The sequence below is a fragment of the Rhinopithecus roxellana genome, chromosome 2, assembly GCF_007565055.1.
Source record: "Rhinopithecus roxellana isolate Shanxi Qingling chromosome 2, ASM756505v1, whole genome shotgun sequence".
Taxonomy (NCBI): Eukaryota; Metazoa; Chordata; class Mammalia; order Primates; family Cercopithecidae; genus Rhinopithecus; species Rhinopithecus roxellana.
The window spans coordinates 84,818,489-84,841,651 of record NC_044550.1 but is presented as its reverse complement, the minus strand read 5'-3'; the positions used below and the strand labels follow the sequence as shown (position 1 = coordinate 84,841,651).

Below are 23,163 nucleotides of genomic sequence, written 5' to 3'. Positions count from 1 at the left end.
GGTGTTACCAGAGCCAGAGACCATTCAGCTCCAGAAAACACCTGCATGGAACTACTGAGCACTAGTGGGCATCCACTGGTCCCTGTAGGTGGGCTGGAGAAGCAAGACAAAAAATAAGATGTTCTGGGATAGTTAAAAAATCATATGCAAAAGGCAAATAAAACTTAAGAGGGCTGATAAATGCAGGTAAACAAGAGAGGTGGAGATAAAGGCTAGAGTGGCTACAACTGGCAAATAAATGTGATGAATCTGAAAACAAAGTAGCATTAGAATAAAGGAAGCAGAAGAAAAAAGACAGGTAATTTTTAAAAATAGAAATGGTAAACAGGGAGAAGAACACAAAATGAAAGGGAGGAAAAATTGGAAATAAATGAGAAGAAAGGCTAGAAATTACATAACATTTAATTTCCTGTTGATTTCACAGGAATTGTTGAGTACTTATATTTTAGGCAGTGAGTTGCAATCAAGTGAAGACACAGGGTAAAATTAAACAGACAATTAGGTTTAAGAGAGTAACCTGCAACTAAATAGGCCAAGAAGTTCTTATCTTTTCAGCTTCAGGGACAGTTTTTATATCTGATAGCTCTACATTCTTAATATCTCAACTTGTCCTTAGCCTATGGTATAAATTTAACAAATGAATTGAAAAATAAATGAACAATTAATATATCGATGATTAATCAGTAAAGGAAATACAGAAATGAAATACAAGACAGAAAAAGATGTAACAACAAAGGAGAAGGGCTCAAAGTGAAAGATAAACACTTTTGATGGTAACAGACATGAAATGATTAAAAAGGATTTTGCAGCTGTATGATTCTACAGAAATACATTATCAAATTCCATGGTTCTGTAAACTAACATTCAGCTCTCATCTAGTAACCAGCAGATTGCTTGGCATGGAATGAGATAGTTCATCAATATTTGTGGAGTGACTGAATCATTTATTTGCACTCGCGTGTGTTGACAACAGGGGTAAAAGGTCATTAATGTTCATACTGGCATTCACGGGATTTACATCAGAAGTCGAACATTTCATTATTAATGAGGCACATATGCATATATATACACACATGCACAAATACAAATATAGGTTTGCATATCCCTCTAGCATTGCAAAGACAGATTTACCTACGGGTTATACAATAAACATATGCTTTTATGCACATAAAAATATTAATCATTATTTTATATGCCTTATATGTATATATTTTCATAATTACTAATATTAGCTAATCTTGAAATATTCTTGAAAATGAAGGAAAAACACACTCTTCATGAAATAATTAGAAAAACGCACTCTTCATGAAATAATTAGAAAAACTTGTGAGGAAATATCTAGCGATCTGGCCAAGAATGAGGTATTAAGGTAATATTAAGAAAAGTAATGAAAAGACTCATGAGTATTGTTTCAGATCACAAGTGGATTACAAAAATGTGATAATGAGTCCCTTACATATATTTATAACTAGTCCTCAGTAAGCACTAATGTTTAAAAGTCTGTGTAAGTATAGTGAACACTTTCTAGGCTATCTGCTTGCACTGGGTTACGTAAAAATAAAGAGGTTCATACACAAAGATACTCTTCCAAGATACTCAACAATTCATAACATTATAACCTTCTGTCAAAGATGTGTATTTATATTAAAATGGTTTTAAATATAAGCAGACAGAAGAATGATTCTCTCTACTCCATCAAAGGGACATATTCACTGTCATAAATTTAAGATACGGTATTTACATAATTCTAAAGCTTTGGGAGAAGAATGCATTATTTGTAACACTTACAAGTACGTTAACTACTGCCAAGCAGCAGGGTAAGGGGTAATTCCTAAGCACTGAGGCAGAAGATAAAGTATGGCTGTACAGAAATGAGATTCAACATAATACTGATTAACATTTTAAACTTTCTGGACCTTGGTACCTCCATTTAAATAAAAAACAAATGTATCTTGGAAATACAAATGTGTTAAGGTTACAAGATATAAACTATTACAGGTTAAGGTTACTGACATTTTGAAAACTTCCAACTCTGCCACCTTCTAGCTATGTGACCCAGCAAGTTACTCAACCTCTCTGTGCTCAGCTTCTTCATCTGAAAATGGGGTTAATGATGGGAACTGGGTTGCTGTGAACATTAAAGGAGATAACATTTATAAAGCAAGTGCATGAGCTTTGCACATACCAAGCAATCATCAAATGCTTTAATTGTAGTATAACACTCAAAATTAATTTCAAAATAGCTAGGCACGATACATATAAATGCCCTAACCAAGGCCTTTAATCTATAAGCCTATTTTCATAAAATAAAGCACACCCTGGGACGAGAGTCAAAATTTATTTAACGAGAATGACTCATGGAAAATATACAATTCCTGCTCACCAATAACATTTGTAAGTTCTTCCCCTGGATGATAATTATTTGAACAGCAGATACAGAAACATTACAGACAGTTATTACCTGCCAGCAACTAATCTGTTTTTCCCCTTCCTGTAAGTCTTGCTTTCGCTTTCACGTTCGCCTTCACCTACTCTTTGTGTAAACACATTTCTGTATTGTGATGATTAGCCTCCCCATCAGCAGGCACTTTTAGGAAAGGTCTCAGGATCTCATTCCCACAGTCTTCCCACTTCCAAACAAACCAGAGACTAAACACAGAAACGAGACAGTTGGGCACGTGAGGGTGGCTGTGCCCACTGGGGTTGTCTGTCACATCCACTCACTATTGTCCCATCCCAGGAGAAAAGTGAGAAATATTTTTTAAAGTGCAAAGCAAATACCCACTTCTGGGTCTAATCCATATTTTTGGAAGTACTGATAATTTTAGGCCTGTAAAGATACATCTAAGGCTTGACACTAAGTCTCATCCTCTGGAATCCAAGCCTCAAATACAAAAGGTAGATAGTTTATTAGCTGCAGCCTCTGTATTAGGGTCAAAATGGACTGTATACTACAGGTGGCTGGCCTTGTTTTCAGTTTCTAGGCAACACAAGAGAAAGCATTTTAGCTTCAGACCAGACCCCCTAGATTTGTTGCTATTCCTTCTATCCAAGCCACTGGCAAAGTGCCTAGACAGGGCCTAGAGGAAAGTGACAGAGTAACAGGGAGTTTCCAATTTCATTAGTAACCTCTGGGGCCCCACAATCTCCCAGAGGTCTCCCTATCCCAGTATCTAACAGAGACACTGGCTGTGACTCACTCAATGTGCCCTTCAGTTTTTCCTCACAGCATGAACCTTGGCAAAAGGAGTATCTCACAGCCTCTGGGCATTCCCGTAGGATCAAGCTCCCACATCACCACTAAGCTGCATTGTCCACCAACTCTTCCTCTCACCGTTTCTGCTGCCATAGGATAATTCTGACTTAGAGCCAGAAGACTAGGCTCCAAACCCCAGCTTTGCCTAGTTGCGTGACCTGTGACAGGTTTACCCTACCTTGTTCTGGCCTCTGATACCACATGTGCAACTGAGCCTATTAATATATATCTGCTCAACTACCTATGGAGTCTTATGGAGACTGTGTGAGAGAGTGTGATATACTCCAAAAACATAAAATGCAAAACAAAAAATAATTAAAATTTTTAATATATTGTCCTATGCAGATTTTGTATTGACATTATGTCTGCGGGCTCGGCGCGGTGGCTCACGCCTATAATCCCAGCACTTTGGGAGGCCGAGGCGGGCGAATCACAAGGTCAGGAGATCGAGACCACGGTGAAACCCCGTCTCTATTAAAAATACACAAAAAATTAGCCGGGCGTGGTGGTGGGCGCCTGTAGTCCCAGCTACTCAGGAGGCTGAGGCAGGAGAATGGCATGAACCCGGGAGGCAGAGCTTGCAGTGAGCCGAGATTGCGTCACTGCACTCCAGCCTGGGCGACAGAGCGAGACTCCGCCTCAAAAAAAAAAAAAAAAACAAACAAACAAACAAAAAAAGATATTATGTCTGCTGTAAAGAGACCTCCCAAGGTGTTGCAGCGATCCTCAGGAAAGGCAGTGCATCTTTCTTGGGCCAAGGATGCACCTTCAGAGGTCCATGAAGCAGTTGTTATTGAAAAAAGGCAGGTGTAACTTTAGAATGGCTTAATCCTGAATCTAGATGAACACTTTCAGAGAGTGATACTTAAATCTTCCCTCCCTACTTACCTTTCCTACAGTACTCTCAAACTTTTAAACTCTTTTCTTTAAAAGCTTATCTTCTATTTTTCTTTCCTTCATCTCCAGCATCCTCAAAAAAAAGGTCAGACTATAGTAACTCCATCTCCTCATGCTGACTGGTTAAGAGCATGCACAGCAAGGGTATTTAAAACACAGTCTTGGAGGCAAGTTGTAGTATACTGCTCTCTACCTCTGAGACTTAGACAAATCAAATCACGTTTCTTCACTTCAGGGGCTCATGCAAATGGGGATAATACCACCTGTCTCATATGGTTCTTGTGAGAAGAGTAACACCTAAGAAAAAAATAAGTACAACCTTGCTATTATCTAGTTGACTTCCCAACCACTAAACCCAATGGTTGTTTCTTGTTCCTCCCCCAATCTGACCTTTCTAGAGTATTTGACACAGCTGACTTCTTCCTTCTTGGAACCTCCCCTCTTATGGATTCCCTTACAACCATCCTCTCTTCCTTCTCCTCCTATACCTCTGTCTTATATCTCCATTATTCTTCCTCTCGTCATCAAAATAGAAGCATTCACAAAGATTCTGTCCTTTTCTCCACTATCATCTTGACTTAGACACTCAAAACCTTACCTCTCTAAGAATAATTCCTGCCATCTCTCCTGTTGCCTTCATTCTATTTCTTATAACATGCCACTTGCATTGAGAATATCCAAAACCAGTCTCTATCCCTCCCAAACCTACTGCTCATCTTGCATTCTGCCTTGGCTAAAGGTCTCATTCACCTCATCTCGGAAGCTTAGAGTCTGTTTTTGCTTTCCCTCTCCCTGACTTCCAATATCCAGCAGGTCATCAGATTCTGTTTGTGTGCGAAGTCTCTCTTTCTATCTATCCTTTCTTTCCATTGCAAATACTCTAGTTTAAACCTCCATCATTTCTTATCTCAATTACTCCCCAAATTCAAACACACCACCCTGCCTTCCACCTTACCCCCATTCTATTCCCACCAATTCTACTCTCTGTCAAAGATCTCAAGACACACTCCCATCCAAATCTGTCAACAGCTCATAAGAGCCTACACAAAGAGCTAAGGCAAACGATGCAGCACAGCACCTGGGATCTGACACCCTCTGGATACAACTGCTCACAAAGCATCTTCCCACATCATATCACCCACTCACCACTACCAACATCACCCCAGGGTGCTGGGAGCACCCTCTGTTCCAATATCTACCCTTTGGAGCAAAGAGCAGGGTTGCTTGCAGCCTTAGCATGTAGAGATGGTGTCTCCTAGAGCAAAAGGCTTGCTTGCTGGCCATTATAAAAGATTTGAGCTTCCTGCATTCAGAGTTTTTCCTCCTATAACACAACCAACTGTATCATCCATAAGTATCACCTTGCCATTATTGCAGTGCCCTTAGGAATCAGGGCTCAGGCAACCAGCACAAAATGCACTACTCTAGCTACTGATAGTAATAAACTGTCCTGTGTCAAAGATCCAGTAGTCTTGTGTCTTCTACTAGTATCCGTGGAACTATGCAGGATAACTGGTCAACATGAAAGTAGACTGAAATCTGTCTTGAAGTTAGATTGAAGATCATCTTTTAGAACAGGAGCCTTATTTCTAATATTATTTCCTCTAATGCCTTCCCTGTAAGAAATACCCCAAAAGTACAGACTAAAATCCATCTAACATGTGTATGGCCAGGCATAGGTAAGTATTAAAGTAAGCTGGAAAGGATGGGACAGCTAAATAAATTAATTTTCAAGCTCATCACTCATGTAGCTCAGGTTTAAGTACTAGAAAATGTTACTAGAATAAATTAGAAAAGAGACTCAAACTCAAGGCCAAAGTGGGCCGTTGCTTTTTGCAAGATTCCTTTTCATTCCTCTGCTGCAGAGATGGAAAACATCAGAAAAGGCCTAATGGTGTCTCGCTGCTGCCCTCTGCCTCTCCACCTCAGAGCAGCTGCAACAGCAGGTAGCAGGTACTAAATCCCGGGAGGAAGAATGCCTGCTTCTGGTTTTCACGGTGTTTTGTGGTGTTCGTCTGTTTCTTTGGCTTCTGAGCAAAAGTTTGAGATAATCTGAAAACTGTGGTGTTCTTCCTGAGCCTCTGGCTATTTTACTGCTCAGGATATTTTAATGCTCAAATGTCCACAAATCACTGAAGAAGAGGAGGTTAAAAGCCAAACCAGTTAATTTTGCTGTTTGTTCTAAGAGCCACATAAAATTAACAGATAAAGTGAACTTGGGTGATTTATTTCCCCATGTAAATTGCTATTTAAAAAAAAAAAAAAGAAAGTTCTTCAGTCTCCTAGAGCCTTAAATCAATAATGGAACTACTTAATTATAATTGGCCTCAATGACTGAATTTACCTCTAAATAAGACTCACACTTACTGGGCACTCAACATGTGCCAATGTCTTAAGCATTCTCTTTTAGTTCTCACAACAACCCCTTGCAGGAGACATGACCCTTATCCTGTTTCACAGATGATAAAATAAAGACACAGAGAGGTTACATGGCAGAGTTAATAAGGAGTAAAACTGAGATTACAATCAAGAAAGTCTTTTGGGCTAACGTTCTTCACCACTATGCTAACGGTGTACCATAAAATGTCACTGACCTCATCAGAATGTCGTGCAAAAACATACAGCCGTGCATGCTTACTCTGTAGCAAGACAGTTCTACCAAGTTTCTTCTGTCTAAAAACACCTTCAGCACTACTTGAAAATATACCATTGTCGTTTTCTGACACCTATCCAACCTCCAACCCCAAATACACCCAGAAGCAAGATGCTTTATTGTAATGATTGAATAAAGTCCTATTAATTTTCTTCATTTCTATTCCATGGATGTGTTAAAAAGGAAAATGTATAAAATCATGGGTAACAAAGAGAAAAGAAGGTTGAAAAATTCATGGGCTGAAAAAAAGAACCGTCATTGGACAACAGGAAAGTAATAACAGTCCTAAACCAAGCCCTAAACGACATGGACGAGTGGTACAGGCAAAGACACAGGGTTTGCCATCTCAGAGGAAGGATCTGCCCCTATTAATTTAACGTGACCATTCATTTGGAAACAAATAGTTTCTCAGAGTTTCCTTAAAACAAATAAGATTACTAATTGTGAAAATGAATATTCAGTCCTGATTTGCCTGGATTTAGTATTTCAATTTGCATTTGCATTTCTGCAGACACCGCAAGACTCTTCAGCTCCCTCCCACAGAAGACTGTCCTCTATTTCCACCCACATTCACCTCACACCCATTTTGATTAAAAAATAGAGAAACTCTAGTTTACTTGCTGTAAATTTTTCAAGGACAGCTGTTCTTTATTTTCTTCATTGCCCTTGGCAATTTAAAATTAATGTGCAATTGGTAAAATATGTTTCAGGTTCACTCTGGGCATCTCCCTTTCCACATCCCTGAAGATTAATACTGAAATTATACATTGTAATCTTCTACCAGAGCCCATCTTGAGAACCCCATACAATTCCAAAGTGTTCTGGAGGTAAAGCAATCTTCAAGCGGTACCGGTTTTCCAAAAATCTGAAACTTTGCTTTGCAAAGGAAGATAAATTCACTTTTACATGCGACAAATGAAAGATTGTCATATCTTATATGTGACTTCCTACTTCTATCCCATGAATTCACAGCTTGTTACAATGCTGAATTTGATAACTGACAGCTTGCCTAGACCGACATTTTAATGCCATACTCTAGAAAATTAAAGTGAATATTCAAATCATCCACATATGGAAGATTTTTTAAGAGAAAATTCATAAACAAAAGTGGCATCCAAATTTAGTTTTAAATGGTAATGACTATTTTAGAAATAGCAACTAGAAGATGTTTTTAAGCAAAAGAATCTTACTTTGTTTTTGCGTATCATATAGTACATGCACCTAGGTGTCATGCAGGCCCAGAAAGAGACAATGCACTGCTTATAGGGGGCGGCTTATTTGTACTTACTCAAAGAAATGATGTAATTACACTCCAATCTCTGAAACCATAAGACTCCTTCACATGTAACATGATGTACTTTTCTATGTCTGACATATTACCTGCAGTTTACAAAGATGCTAACATAAACTCATAAGAGAATGAAAATCAATCCTACATGTTATGTGGAAGTACCAATTCCAACCACATATAGAATAAATTCTTCCAGTAACTCTAGAAATTGTTGAGACACATAATATTACCAATATGGAATTTTAGTCAAATCTGAATACTCAAGCAAAAAGCAATTGCTTACTGAGTGCTTACTATGTGTGCAAGGCATGCCTGTATTTAGAAATGAGAAGAGGCAAGCAAAGGATAAATAAGACATTTTCTCCAAGTAAACAGTAAAGTTCCAGAAACAAAGTAAACATAGAAAATATAACTTAAAATACCAGGCAATATAACTGCCAAATGAGGCACATGCACATTTCAAGATTAAAACAATGAAGGAGAAGGATGAAGAAGGAAATGAAGACAGGCATTTAATATCTACTATGTGCAAAGACTCACTCTTTAATCCTCACAAAGCTGGGTAGGAGGTAGTGTGAATAATTTTTTTTTTTTTTTTTTTAAAGGAACTAAGGGTCTGAGAGGTTAAGAATCCTTCCAAATGCTTATCTTATTGCACCACTTTGGAACTTAACCCTGACAGCTCCTTATCGCTCAAAGAACCCTTCAGCAGAGTAATCTGAGTGCCTCCCTCCCTCCACTCTCCATTCCTACCACTCCTCCCATCTTGCCTGATGACCCGCAGGTCCCAAACGCATCACATTGTTTCCATCATCTATACTTTGACCCTTGTTCATCCCTCTGCCAAAATTCCTTCCTTCTGACACCCACATCCTTGCAAACCTGGACAATTCCTCTTGCCCTGCAGAGCTCGGCTCAAGAGTGAGAGATGTCGGAGGTGCAGGAGGGGCAGGGGAGAAGGCCAAGCCCACTGTTTTTCCAGAGATGTGGGCAGAGCAGATGATTCTGTCATGAGAGAGCTACAAATCATGGTGGCTGCACAGTAATGTTTGTCTTCAGCAAGACCAACACAGTGGAGGAAAGGTGGTATAAAGCTACTTGAGAATAAGGTAATATTTTCCCGCATAGGAGTAAACGACTACAGGGCACCAGAGGCCAGATGTCACACAGAGACAGCAGGTGGGGAGGGACTAGAGGTTAAGTGGTGGAATGAGTGAACAGGAGCTGCCATGAACACTTCTGAGTCTGTCTGGGATTCACCTAAAACACATTTGATATTGTAACTGCTTTTGGCTTCTGACATAGTGAAACTTGATTACATTTAGCCATTTTGTTATTTCTTCCCTCAACCTCACATTTTAGGATGGAAGTTCTACCTTACATCCACATGCTCTCTGTCATTATCCCAAACGGTATATGGCCCCATGACCCAGGGCCTTCATAAACCCTACTCTCTCAGGAAAGCCCCTATGGCTTCTTCTGTCCCCTAAAGGCAGAATATTAGAAAATTCTTCTCTCCACCTGACTATTCCTATTGGATCTCTCACTGTCTAAAGCAGAGAGACCCAACCGTCAACAATTCTGATTCAACAGATGTGGACTGAGACCAGTAATCTGAATTTCCAAGAAGCACCCCTAGTGCTCCTGGTATACGTTATGGGGTCATGGACCGCTCAATTTCCTTGACATCCTTCATTACCCAAACTAACACTTCAAGGTAAGATTCCTTGCAGAATTCCTATCCTCTATATACAGCCAACTGCTAAATGTGACTGGTACGACTTCAGCAAAATCACTCCACTGTATATGCACTATCTACCCCACTGCCAAGCCTATTATCCAGAATCAGTTACCTCACTTATACATACTGCATCCTAAGCAGAACCCTGGGGCATCCCATGCATGACTACCAATATTAGTTTTCATATTTACTTTCTGAATGCCTACTTCTTTGCTACCTATCACCTTCTAGTATTTACCCAGTTCCTTTACAATCAAATGCATATGGCTGATTACCTGCTTTTACTGTTTCCCCATGTTTCCTTCACAACCAAGTCTGTCTTTTCTCAGTCACCCTGTCTCTCTATCTTTGCTGAGTTTTCTCTAAATGCCAAAATACACTTTCCCATCCTTTAAATCTGAGGAAGCCTACTCCTAAAGACAGTCCTCAATTAACATCACATTCTTCCCAATCCTTCAACATGCACTCAGATGCTCTTAATCGGTGCAAATTTGCAATATTTTGATCATCTGGTATATTTCAATTACTTAGAAATCTTGTTTTGTCACCCACTAATAAATCAAGGATTGCATGTAACCAACCTTGAACACGTATCCCAGAAGTCTAGAGCATGGCTATGCACGTCCTATGATGCCCCAATAAATACTGGTTAACTGACTGGCTTCTGATTAGAACTAGGGTTTAGCTACAGTAAGTCTACTGCTACTGAGGCAACGAAAAGAACGTTGTGCTATTGTCTTTGGGACTTTGCTGATTTGTTTGGATTTAGGTTGCAGGGGTTTTGTTTGTTTTTTGAGACAGAGTTTCGCTCTTGTCACCCAGGCTAGACTGAAGTGGCACGATCTCGGTTCACTGCAACCTCCACGGGTTCAAGTGATTCTCCTGCCTCAGCCCCCCAAGTAGCTGGAATTACACGCACCCACCACCATGCCCAGCTAATTTTTGTATTTTTGGTAGAGACGGGGTTTCACCGTGTTGGCCAGGCTAGTCTCAAACTCCTGAACTCAGGTGATTCACCCATCTCGACCTCCCAAAGTGCTGGGATTATAGGCATGAGCCACGGCGCCCAGCCGGGTTGTGTTATTCTTTAAAAGACATTAAGAGAAAAGCTCCCAATGTAGCAGGAAACTATCAACATGAAGATAACAATCATGTATCCCATTTCTCCAGCACACAAGCAACTCTTCCATTAGGGCAGTGGTCTCCCAAGCTTTGCTACATATTAGAATCACCTGGGGAGATGAAAAAAATCCTACTTCCCAGTCCACATCCAATAGCAATTAAGTCAGGTTGACACGCTGTGAGAGCCTCGCATCAACATTTTTAAGGCCAGCCTCAGTGGCTCACGCCTGTAATCCCAGCACTTTGAGAGGCCGAGGAGGGTAGATTACTTAGGATCAGGAGTTCGAGACCAGCCTGGCCAACATGGTGAACCACTACCTCTACTAAAAATACAAAAAAATTAGCTGGGCGTTGTGGCCCACGCCTGTAATCCCAGTTACGCGGGAGGCTGAGGCAGAAGAATCATTTGAATCTGGGAGGCGGAGATGGAGGCTGCAGTGAGCAAAGATCATGCCACTGTACTCCAGCTTGGGCAACAGAGGGAGACTCCGTCTCCAAAAAATCTCAGGTAATTTCAAAGTGCAGCAAAATTTGGGAACAACTGCTTTAGGAAGTCTTTTTGCTTGGTATAAGCAAGCAGTCACTTTCTAGCGGTAGAGCCGGTACATATTATTAGCAAATATTTGGCAAATGGATGAAAGACCAGTTGATGTGACTCCCACACGTGCCAAAACATCATGAGCAAACTACTCTATGGAAAAATATGGTTTGTTAATTTATGCTGATACTGCAGCAAAATGGAGTGTTTTCTCATCTCAAAGCTAGAATAATTTCTAAATAATTGCCAGTCCTACCAAGATATATTAATATCCATAGGTCATATATGTTATTTAAGGTATGTTATACACTAAAAATGTCATCTTAGAGTACTGAGAAGGATAGTACATTTTAGACATTTCTCTGAAGCCTTGCAAATACTCCAATAATATCACAAATAAAGTTAATAAATATGTCAAATGTCATTTTCAAAAGAACATGTTAAGAAAGATGTAAGGAGAACTGAGCCACCTTCAGAAGCAATTGGAGGCCAGAAGAGAATTTAGTAGAAAAGGAAAAATGAGTGCAATCTTATGTAATTTCTTTTTTAATTCTTAGTTTTGTACAAAGGTAACTATGAGAGAGTAAGGTCCCAAGAATTGAATAGTTAATACAGCAAGTGTTGTCTGAGGCCAACTCAATGCCAGGCACAACGTATGTCCTCAGAGACGCTTGGTCCTCTGCTCTAGGAGCTACAGGCAGGAGTAGATTCTCAGTACTCATGTGAGAAACATGACATATTCTTTCTTTTCTCAGTCAACCATAGCTTGGGCTACTCTACCAGATCGTGAATTAAATTTCCCCAACTGGCTTACTCAACCTCACAGCTGTCGTGATGGGTCTGTGCCCCAGGTAGGCTGGAGAGCTAGGGAGCTGAAAGGCCCCTAAGTCCAGACCAGGGATGGCCAATAGAAAGACAATGTGACCCACCTATGCAATTATACGTTTTTTAGTAGGCATACTAAATAAAGTACAAGGAACCAAGTCAAAATGATTTCAATCGGCATAACATTTTATCATTTTTCAACATGGGTTTACACTGATCATAAAAACATTTTTCAAAGATCTTAATGAGGGCTGGGCACAGTGGCTCACGCCTGTCATCCCAGCACTTTGGGAGGCCAAGGTGGGCGGATCATGAGGTCAGGAGATCAAGACCATCCTGGCTAACACGGTGAAACTCCATCTCTACTAAAAATATGAAAAATTAGCCAGGCGTGATGGCGGGCACCTGTAGTCCCACCTACTGTGAAGGCTGAGGCAGGAGAATGGCGTGAACCCGGGAGGCGGAGCTTGCAGTGAGCCGAGATGGCGCCACTGCACTCTAGGCTGGGCAACAGAATGAGACTCCATCTCAAAAAAAAAAGAAAAGAAAAAAAATCTTAATGAGACAGTTTTTCTTATTCAGCCTTCAAAATCCAGTGTATTTAAATAAATGTATCTCATTTTATATATACATATGTTGTGATATAACGGAAGCAGTAAGATCATAAAAATACCTTTTGGTTTTGATACTATAACCAAACGAAACCAAACAAAATACTAGCCCTCCTAAGGCTACCTGATTGCAGATGAACAGTTTTATGATTTTTTTACACTAAGCTTCTAAGTGGGTATCTTCATCGTCTTATTCATTTTGAATAAATCACTGGTTTAATAAACGCAACTTTAGGAAAGACCTCTGAGTAAATGTGATAAATTAATCAAAATGAGATTTTATTTTCATGATCAAAAACTACTTGAAATTACCTCCATTCATAAAAATTTCAGTCAAATATTTCATTTCAAAAGTTTTAGCCATAATCCTGTATCTTCTATCAACATCCATAAAATATATGACCTAATCTAGAATAAGCCAATATTTTGTCCATATTACTTTTTGAAACTCTCAAGTTAAAATGATCTCCTTTGTTTATGGTAATTTGTCTATGGCTTCAGAAAAAAACTAATTTATGGCAGAATTAAATCAATATCTGATTGAATTAATGAGGATTAGAATGTAAACAAGGTGGGAAGGGACCCTCTGTATGTAAGCCTCTTGTAAGTGAAGCTCACTTCACAATAGAGCAGTGGAAGCAGCTGGAGGACACGGGAGAACCTAGTGGAGGAGACAAGTGGCCATGACAGAACAATTTAGAGAAGTACATGTGTTGTCTGTTTACATATCTTGAAAAACCCATGTCTCTAAATTGTGAATCTGTCTGCTGAGTTCAATATATCAGCTCAATTTTCAAGGAATCTGATGGGGAAGGTTCATTGTGCCTCTTCTGCTCTGTGGTCACTCTGAAGAATGCCAGCAGGCCCAATTACCAGCTGGGGAAGGCAGTTTCCAAATAAAGGAAGTAAAGCCCCAGCTGAGAGCTATTCTACACCTGAATCAAAGGATGCTGATGTTCCAAGTGCATATGATCTTGGATGGTGACACAGGAACAAACAATGTATCATTTTTGATGACCGGAGGCATGTTTGTTGTGGACATTTCTAAAAGAATCACAGAGAAAGCCGGGCGCGGTGGCTCGAGCCTGTAATCCCAGCACTTTGGGAGGCCGAGACGGGTCAGGAGATGGAGACCATCCTGGCTAACACGGTGAAACCCCGCCTCTACTAAAAAATACAAAAAACTAGCCGGGTGAGGTGGCGGGCGCCTGTAGTCCCAGCTACTCGGGAGCCTGAGGCAGGAGGATGGCGTAAACCCGGGAGGCAGAGCTTGCAGTGAGCTGAGATCCGGCCACTGCACTCCAGCCCGGGCGACAGAGCGAGACTCCGTCTCAAAAAAAAAACAAACAAACAAAAAAAGAATCACAGAGAATATGCTGAGAGATTCAAACACATCATCTGTATCCTGGCTCCCCTCAGTTCACCTCTGGCCACCATTACTGGGAGGCAGATGTGGGGGCAAGCAAAGAATGGGATCTAGGTGTTTGCTAACAATCTGTTAATTATACTAACAAGGGGCAATTCCACTGTCTTCAGAACTTGGCTTCCAGGCTCTAGGTTTGAGAAAAGAAGAGCTCCTCTCAGCCAGCACACTGTGCCTTTACCCTCTAGATAAGCCCCTGCAGCTATACCATGTAGAAATTTTCCTGGATGTGGACATTGGAATCACTTCCTTTTGCAACATCAGCAATGGATCCCATATCATTACCATTCACTGAAGTTTCTGCTACAGAGCCACAGAAATTGCTCCTGTGAATCCAATTTATGACGTTCAGGCTTCCTGAGTATCTGTCCTGTGAATAATCTGGGCACTGCCAGATCTCCAGTTTATCTTGAGCCAAGGCAAATAAACTTTTGGCCACAAAAACAATTAGAGAAAAATTACTTCGTGTTCAAAGCTAAAAACTTTTTCTGGTTGGTGCAATCCATGGGACAAAGTTACAGGAGAAAAATATGGAACATTTCATAAGTTATACACACAAACAGAATAGATGGCTTAAGAAAAATTCCATTTAAATAGTAAGTATTGTCACAGTAGTCTTTGGGTTTATGTTTATGTTCCAATAAATATGTTCTAAGCAGTCAGATCAAAAACAGGAAGACACGAGATGAAACAGTAAGAAAAAGGCTAATGGCTTTAACCAAACCATATGAAATACTAGTTTTTAGATAATCACATCTAGAACATGAAAACAGTGATTAGAAGTAATTCTTCAATTAGATCTCATTAAATGCTTCTGGTCATTAGTCATGTAGACTCAAGAAGTGTCCAGTAGTTGTTAATGCTATTTACCAACTATTTCTGTCTCTTTACCTGTTTTTCAAGCTCACTGTGGCCTCGATTCCTGGGATCAAGTGACCCTCCCACCTCAGCCTCCTGATTAGCTGTCACCACAAGCACACAGTATAACCCTCAGCTAATTTTTAAAACTTTTTACAGAGACAGGGTCATGCTATGCTGCCCAGACTGGTCTTGAACTCTTGGGCTCAAGCAATCCTCCCACCTCAACCTCCCAAAGTGCTGGGATTACAGGTGTCAGCCAGTGGCACCAAGCTGTCCTCATCATTTTCAATAATAGGTTCTGACTGTCGATTCTTTTAAACTCTTATTTTTAGTCTATTACTCCACTGAAAGCAAAAGTTTCAGTAATGGAAGACCTTTGGGGGGAAAAATATTCAAAAAGAAAAATATATGCTTTTTGTCTCTTATTTTTCAATGAGAAAAGCTAACATAAAATGTGTAGACCTATTCAACATCTATACTTATAAAAACATTCAATACATCCAGATTCCAATATATATTTATGCCATTCAATGTACATAACACTCCATGAAACCACACATACCAATCAGAAAGCCTTCTAGATAGATCTGCATCTATTCAGGCAGAAATAAGTATGTATAAAACATGCCCTTTTGGGAAAGAATTTATCCAAATTAATAAGCATGCAAATGACACAAAGTTCTACTTAAGAAACTCAGAAAAAAAGAAACATGAGTATTAAGAGAAAGATACTGAAATTGCAGGGGTTTTTTTTTTTTTTTTCCTGAAATTCTTTCGAGGTACCAGGATAAGAAACAAATTTGCCAGCTCAACTTCAGTGCAGACTGAAATGAATGAAAACCTGTCAGTGTGAATTGCCACTGTAAGAGAATGTGGGAAGAATGGCTTTCTGTGGCATGGGTTGTTGTTATTGATAAGCAAATCCCCAAATCATAGAACAGGTCCTACTCTGCCATTATCCGACACACTAATTTCACAGGTGGCAGTTCTGTCTTTGTAACAAAGACCTTGTTTGGAGAGAGAATGTGAAGGCAGTACCTCACCCACTAAGGCATCCAAAGTCAGACTGTAATATAGAATATATGAGAGTGAATTAAATATTCCATTTATACATACTTCACTAGATCTCTAAACAAAGAGAATGTCAACCTCCAGAAAAAGCCTGTTTTGCAATGTTTACTATTTCATTTCTCTAAAGTCTGCTGGAATAGCTGCATAGCAAAAGGGCCCAATTTTTGCTTAGAGACTTTAAAAAAAAAAAGTTTTGGGCTATTGGTCAGTGGAGCAGTTAGCTTTCCTTAAATTTAAACTGGAAAAACAACCCAAATATTTATCAATAGGTGAATGGATAAACAAATTGTGGTATATCCATATAATGGAATATTACCAGGCAATAAACAGAAATTTATAGAGCTAAGTATCCACCCAATTGATGAATCTCAAAAGCATTACACACACAAAGCCAGAGTAAAAGACTATAAACTGCATGATTCCATTTATACAAAAATGCTGAAAATGTTTAAAAAAAAAAAACAAGGGGGGGCACAGAACATGCGTGATAAAAAGTAGCTCAGGGACAGGTATGGTGGCTCATGTCTGTAATTCCAGCACTTTGGGAGGCCCAGGCGGCAGGAGGACTGCTTGAGCCCAGGAATTTGAGGCTGCAGTGAGCTATGACTGCACTACTACACTCCAGCCTGGGTGACACAGTGAGACCCTGTCTTAAAAAAAATAAAAGAAAAAAGCAACGCAGCAAATACAGGAAAGGAGGGAGGCAGGGGCCTGAAAAGAACTCAGTGAGGGAAACAAATTTTCTATGTATGTAATAGTATCACAACTGTGTATGTTTTCAAAACTCTTCCATTTGTACAATTAAAATCAGTGAATTTTACTGTCTGCAAATTATACCTCAATAAAGCAGATTTTTTTTTTTTTTTTTTTTTTTTTTGAGATGGAATCTCGCTCTATGACCCAGGTTCCAGCCTCGATTTCGGCTCACTGCAACCTCTGTCTCCCAGGTTCAACCAATTCTCCTGCCTCAGCCTCCCAAGTAGCCGGGATTACAGGTATGTGCACCACGCCCAGCTAATTTTTGTATTTTTAGTAGAGATGGGGTTTCACCATGTTCGCCAGGGTGGTCTCCAACTCACAGCCTCAGGTGATCTGCCCACCTCAACCTCCCAAAGTGCTGGGATTACAGGCGTGAGCCACCACATCTGGCAAGGTGATTGTTTTAAACAGGGACCCACACAACAATGGAGGGTGGAGAGTATCTTCAGAGTGCTTCAACAAAAAGTGATTAGGATGAGTTGTACATCACTGCTGAGTCTTCTAAGGATTCTTATGGGCTGAACTGTATCCCCCTAAAATTCTTACGTTGAAGCCCTAACCACCAGTTTCTCAGAATGGGACTGTGTTTAGAGATGGGAGCTTTAAAGATGTTAGTTAAAAGGCAGCCTGTAGGGTGGGCCCTAATCTAATAGGCCCTTATAAGAAGAAGAAACTTCGACATGTAAAAGAGACACCAGGGACATGGGTGCACAGAAAAAAAGGCTATCTAAGGACACAGCGGGAAGGTCGCCACCTGCAAGCCAAGAGGGGAGGCCTCAGAAGAAACCTTAAATTTGACACCTTGATCTTGAACTTGCAGCCTTCAGAACCATGAGAAAATAAATGTCTATTCTTTAAGCCACCCAATTTGTACTATCTTGCTATGGCAGATCTAACAGACTAAGACACTTCTCATTTCAACACAGACCTCATGTTTTAATATAGGAAAGAAATATGTAAATAAAAAGGAAAATCCCTCATTGTCATAGTAAATGAATAACTGACCCTTCTGGTACTCAGAATGAGCATTTTGTGTTAGCACATTTCATTTTGTAACACTTAAACGCAAGAAGGATTTTAATGACTTTTAGATTTTACATACCTATAGCTGCTCATGAATGAAATGATTCATATTACCTCGTGTTTCAACAGCACTGATGCATTTTCTGATAATTGTGAACCCCAACTTATCCAACTGTGCACCTACAAGAAACAGTTTAAAACATTAAGTGTACAATTATTATCACATTTCTCTTCCTTTTAAAAATAGGAAAAAAAAATTTAAATCCAAACTAATTTTTAGATTACTATTAAAAAGCTAAAGGCAGATGGGCACAGGGGCTCACACTCGTAATCCCACCACCTTGGGAGGCCAAGGGAGAATGATCACTTGAGCCTGGGAGTACCTGATTTGCCTGGGGAACATGGCTAGGCCCCACCCCTACTAAAGATGTTTTTAAATTAGTCAAGTTTAATGATGGGTGCCTGTAGTCCCAGCTGTTCAGGAGGCTGAAGGAGGAGGATAGCTTCAGCCCAGCAGGTAGAGGCTGCAGTGAGTCATGATCATGCCACTGCACTGGGTGACAGAGCAACACACTGTCTCCAAAAAAAAAAAAAAAGTTTAAAGCTATGTGTGTGTATATATATATATTTTTAAATATATATATATATATATATTTTTTTAAATATATATATATATATATTTTTTAAATATATATATATATATATATTTTTTAAATATCTCTCTATATATCTATCTCTTTTTTAAATCATCTCTCTCTATATCTATTTTTCCTCTCTCTCTCTACTATCTTTTTTTCCCTCTCTCTCTCTCTTATTCTTTTTCCCCTCTATCTCTCTCTCTATCTTTTTTTCCCTCTCTCTCTCTCTTCTCTTTTTTTCCCTCTCTCTCTCTCTATCTTTTGAGATGGAGTCTCACTTTGTCACCCAAGCTAGAGTGCTGTGGCACAATCTCGGCTCACTGCAACCTCCACCTCCCGGGTTCAAGCAATTCAAGCAATTCTTCCACCTCAGCCTCCTAAGTAGCTGTGATTACAGGTGCCCACCACCATGCCCAGCTAATTTTTTGTATTTCTAGTAGAGATGAGGTTCCACCATGTTGGCCAGGCTGGTCTTGAACTCCCGACCTCAGGTGATCCGACCACCTTGGCCTCCCAAAGTGCTGGGATTACAGGTGTTAGCCACCGTGCCTGGAAGGAATTTTATATATTTAGAGCACTTGCTGGAATATCAGGATATCTATTTACCAATAATATATAAATTTGTAATGTAAAATAATTTTAAAATAAATAAATATAATTCATTTTAAAAGTCAAAAAAAAAAGTGATAATAAATCTCTAAGGGAAGCTATCTAGACACAGTTAAGACATATTTTGCCAAAAATTCCAACAGCAGCTTAGTTAAAGAAAACTATATATATATATGTGTGTGTGTGTGTATATATATATATATATACACACACATATATGAATGAATGTTCTTAAATTACTTGAGAATCTAAGAACACAATCCTTTTTAAAAAAAAAAAAAAACCTAGGAGGAAAAATTTTAAGAAAAGCTTTTTAAAAATATTTGGGCAATGAGTTTGAATTAAAATTTTGATATTTTACACCATGCTCCAAGTTTTTTAAATAATATTTTATTATTTTCATAATAAATTTCAAACATGATTCATATGGCAGAACAGACTATTTTGGAAATGTAATTTTTATACTTTTTCTAATATAGATGCTTATCTATGATTAGGCTGGCATATCTGTATATCCTAATGAATGACAATTCTTGTTTCAAAAATTAAGTTAAGAGGCCGGGCGCAGTGGCTCATGCCCGTAAATCACAGTATTTTGGGAGGCCGATGCAGGCGGATCACGAAGTCAGGAGATACAGACCATCCTGGCTGACACGGTGAAATCCGATCTCTACTAAAAATACAATAAATTAGCCGGGTGTGGTGGGGGGCGCCTGTAGTCCCAGCTACTCTGGAGGCTGAGGCAGGAGAATGGCGTGAACCTTGGAGGCGGAGCTTGCAGTGAGCCGAGATCGTGCCACTGCACTCCAGCCTGGACGACAGAGCGAGACTCCGTCTCCAAAAAAAGAAAAAAAAAATTAAGAAAAGTACCCTTAGCCACTGCGTTTAGAACCTAGAGAACAGTAACATTAATCCTTGGCTCTCAGAAGGGTTACAAGAACAATCCATGAATATAAACTTCATACATAACCCATAATGCTAAGCTTGAAAAGAATTTTAATGAATTGGGCAGTGGTTTTCTGCTCAAGAATCCACTATTCACAAATCTTTATAAAATGGAGTATTTATTTCTGCTTACAAAACTATGTTTTCTTAAAAAGATATGTTTTAACGTCTCTGTAATAAGAAGGGAGAAAAGAGAAAAGAAGGAAAGAGAAAGGGGACAGGAGGGAATGAAGGAAAGGAAAGAAAAGGGAGGAGGAAGAGGGAGGAAGGAAGAAAAGTGTCAGAAGAAGAAAAGAACAAAGGAGAGAAGGAGAAGGGAAGAAGGAAGAGGGGTAAGAAGGTGCCTCAGGGGATGTGCTCCTCGTGGCATCCTGTCAGTCGCCAGTGCCAGGGTACAAGAGTTGTCTTTTATTCAAACACTGGCTCAAGTGATCACAATTATATTGGAATCCTATGTTACATAATCACAGTGTTTACAACCTGTGGACATTTGATAGATGTAGCTTAATTTCTCCAAATATGTCAAAAGTAAATTCATCAGGAACCCAGCAGATCTGATCACATTTTTATGTCAGTTTAAAAAAAAAAAAATCAAGGGTACAGAGCGGGCATGTTTCATTTTCTTCAAGTACAGACAGTGAGTGGCATGTGTAGATCGTTGTCCTCGAATATTTGAATATATTTAGTTGTTGTTGCTATTGTCCAAGGTGCACTGATAAACTATCTGCATAGCCTGTAGACCAACACCATAAAGATAAAGCATATCAAGGGTAGGAAAGAGGGCCTGGTTATAAACAGCTCCTACCCACAGGAGTTAACAACTCAGACAGGAAGTTCAAGGTTGCATACTTGAAACTCTTATATGATTGTTACATAACAATCAAAGTGAATAAACATAAAAGTGAAATGTAGAGAAAGTTTTTTGTTTTTTTTGTTTTTTTTTTTTTAAAGAGAAACACTCATAGGCCAGGCAAGGTGACTCACCCTATAATCTCAGCACTTTGGAAGGAAGAGGTAGGAGGATCACTTGATGCCAGGAGTTTGAGACCAGCCTGGACAACATAGCAAGATCCCGCCTCAACAAAACAATTTAAAAATTAAAAAAATTGGTCGGGTATGGTGGTACACGCCTGTAGTCCCAGCAACTCAGGAGACTGAAGTGGGAGGATCGCTTGAGCCCAGGAGGTTGAAGCTGCAAGGATCAAAGATCATGCCACTGCACTGCAGCCTGGGTGACAAAGCAAGACTTTGTATCAAAAAAAGAAAAGAAAAGCCCACAGATGGGAAAGATCAACAAGGGCTACAGTAGTCCAAGAAATGTTGAGGAGGTCCCTGTTGAGTAAAACAGAATATATGCAATATAGGACTATCACATGTAATACCCCTCTATATAATAGAGGGTACAGAGAAGTAAGCTCCCAGCAACAGCTTGACATCCATAATGTACACAAAGTAATAGACGGAAAAGGATGATACAATCATTTTTATAAATGAGCACTTACTTCCTTCTGGTCTTGGGATGACGGCTGTATTAAAACTATGGGACAGCTAATAAAAGAGAGAATAGAAAAACAGTATTTTTTAAATCAGCAAAAATTATTCAAGTAGGCACACTGAGGACCATACAAAAAAAAAAAAACACATTTTCATAAGCTTGATATTGGTTAATGTGACAATAAGAAATTGGTCTTCAACCCCACCTGACACAGAGCTTCTAAACTCTTGGAATTTCCTGAGTAGTAAGAATGTCTTTTGTTATTCATAACAAGATCCTTTCGGTCACAGGTGAGTTTATGATAATGAGGTGACTTCTGATAGAGGCCCTGGATAGTCCATCTCAGGATGGGGCTGAATACCACAAAGACCCAGTGATATTTCTTTCAGCCCTACCCACCAATCTCTTCGGGAGTGAGCTGGCGACTGGGTTCTGAAACAACAATGAGCTCTGATAAGCTTCCGCGTTGGTGAACATGAGAAGTGCTGGGAGGTTGGTGCACCCACCTCAGCCTCACTTCAGACTTTGTCCTACGCATCTCTTCCACTGGGCCATTCCAGAGTTGTAACTTTTATAATATCTACTAAATATAAGTAAAGTATTTCTCCGAGTTCTGGGAGCTAATCTGGCAAATTATTAAACTGATGAAGGGTTCATGGGAACCCTCAATTTATAGACAGTTAGTCAGAAGTATGGGAGGGTCCAGACTTGTGATGGGCATCTGAAGTCGAGCAGTCTTGTGGGAGTGAGCTCTAAATATGTGGGATCCAATACTAACTTCAGGCAGACAGTGCGCTGTGTTTTCTCAGTTAATAACACACTATCATATGCTCAGATGCAAAGATAAATAACAAAAAGGAACATCTCTGAGACCACTTTTCCCTCCCTGAGGAATACTAAATAAGCAAAAATAAGATAAAGGGGGCAGGGTCCTTAAGGGACTTATTGAAAGTTTGTGTATACTTGAAATATTCAGCTGTATAGCTATAGAGTGATAAAGAAACTGCTGTATTCTAACCATTAAGATGGAGCTCATGTTTTCACCACTATTTCTAAAAATCAGTATTTACCTAAAGAGATAACTCCTGCCCATAATTTAGGTAACTACAACAGAAATAGCATGATGATAATTCTAGGCAACTTTTAAGAACTGTAAGGCTGGCAAATTATTTGCAAGGCTTACAACACCCAACAAAAATATGCAGTCCCTTCAGTGTCGCCATATAAATACATAGCTGAATACTGTTCTTCTGCAGACTTGCCTTTGTTTGTGTATCTCTGAGTTAATCACTTGGCTCCTGACTAAAAGAGAGGTTATATACGTCTTCAAGGTTAAGCTGACATTGGCAACAGTCTCATTTCTCAATGACTTAGTCTTTCTGCTATGCAAACTCACTTTCCAAAG

The 23,163-nt window shown here is 39.5% G+C and overlaps 1 protein-coding gene across 1 annotated transcript in view; it reads right to left on the bottom strand.

Moving 5' to 3' along the window:
- The window catches only part of ARHGAP10 (Rho GTPase activating protein 10), a 336,548-nt gene that overhangs the window by 137,793 nt on the left and 175,592 nt on the right, over nucleotides 1–23,163 (bottom strand). Inside the window, exons 12-13 of the mRNA XM_010368443.2 lie at nucleotides 21,766–21,811; nucleotides 18,186–18,251 (exon numbers count right to left, since the gene is read on the bottom strand). Coding sequence (XP_010366745.2) covers nucleotides 18,186–18,251; nucleotides 21,766–21,811 — 112 coding nt within the window. The remainder of the gene's footprint in view (nucleotides 1–18,185; nucleotides 18,252–21,765; nucleotides 21,812–23,163) is intronic.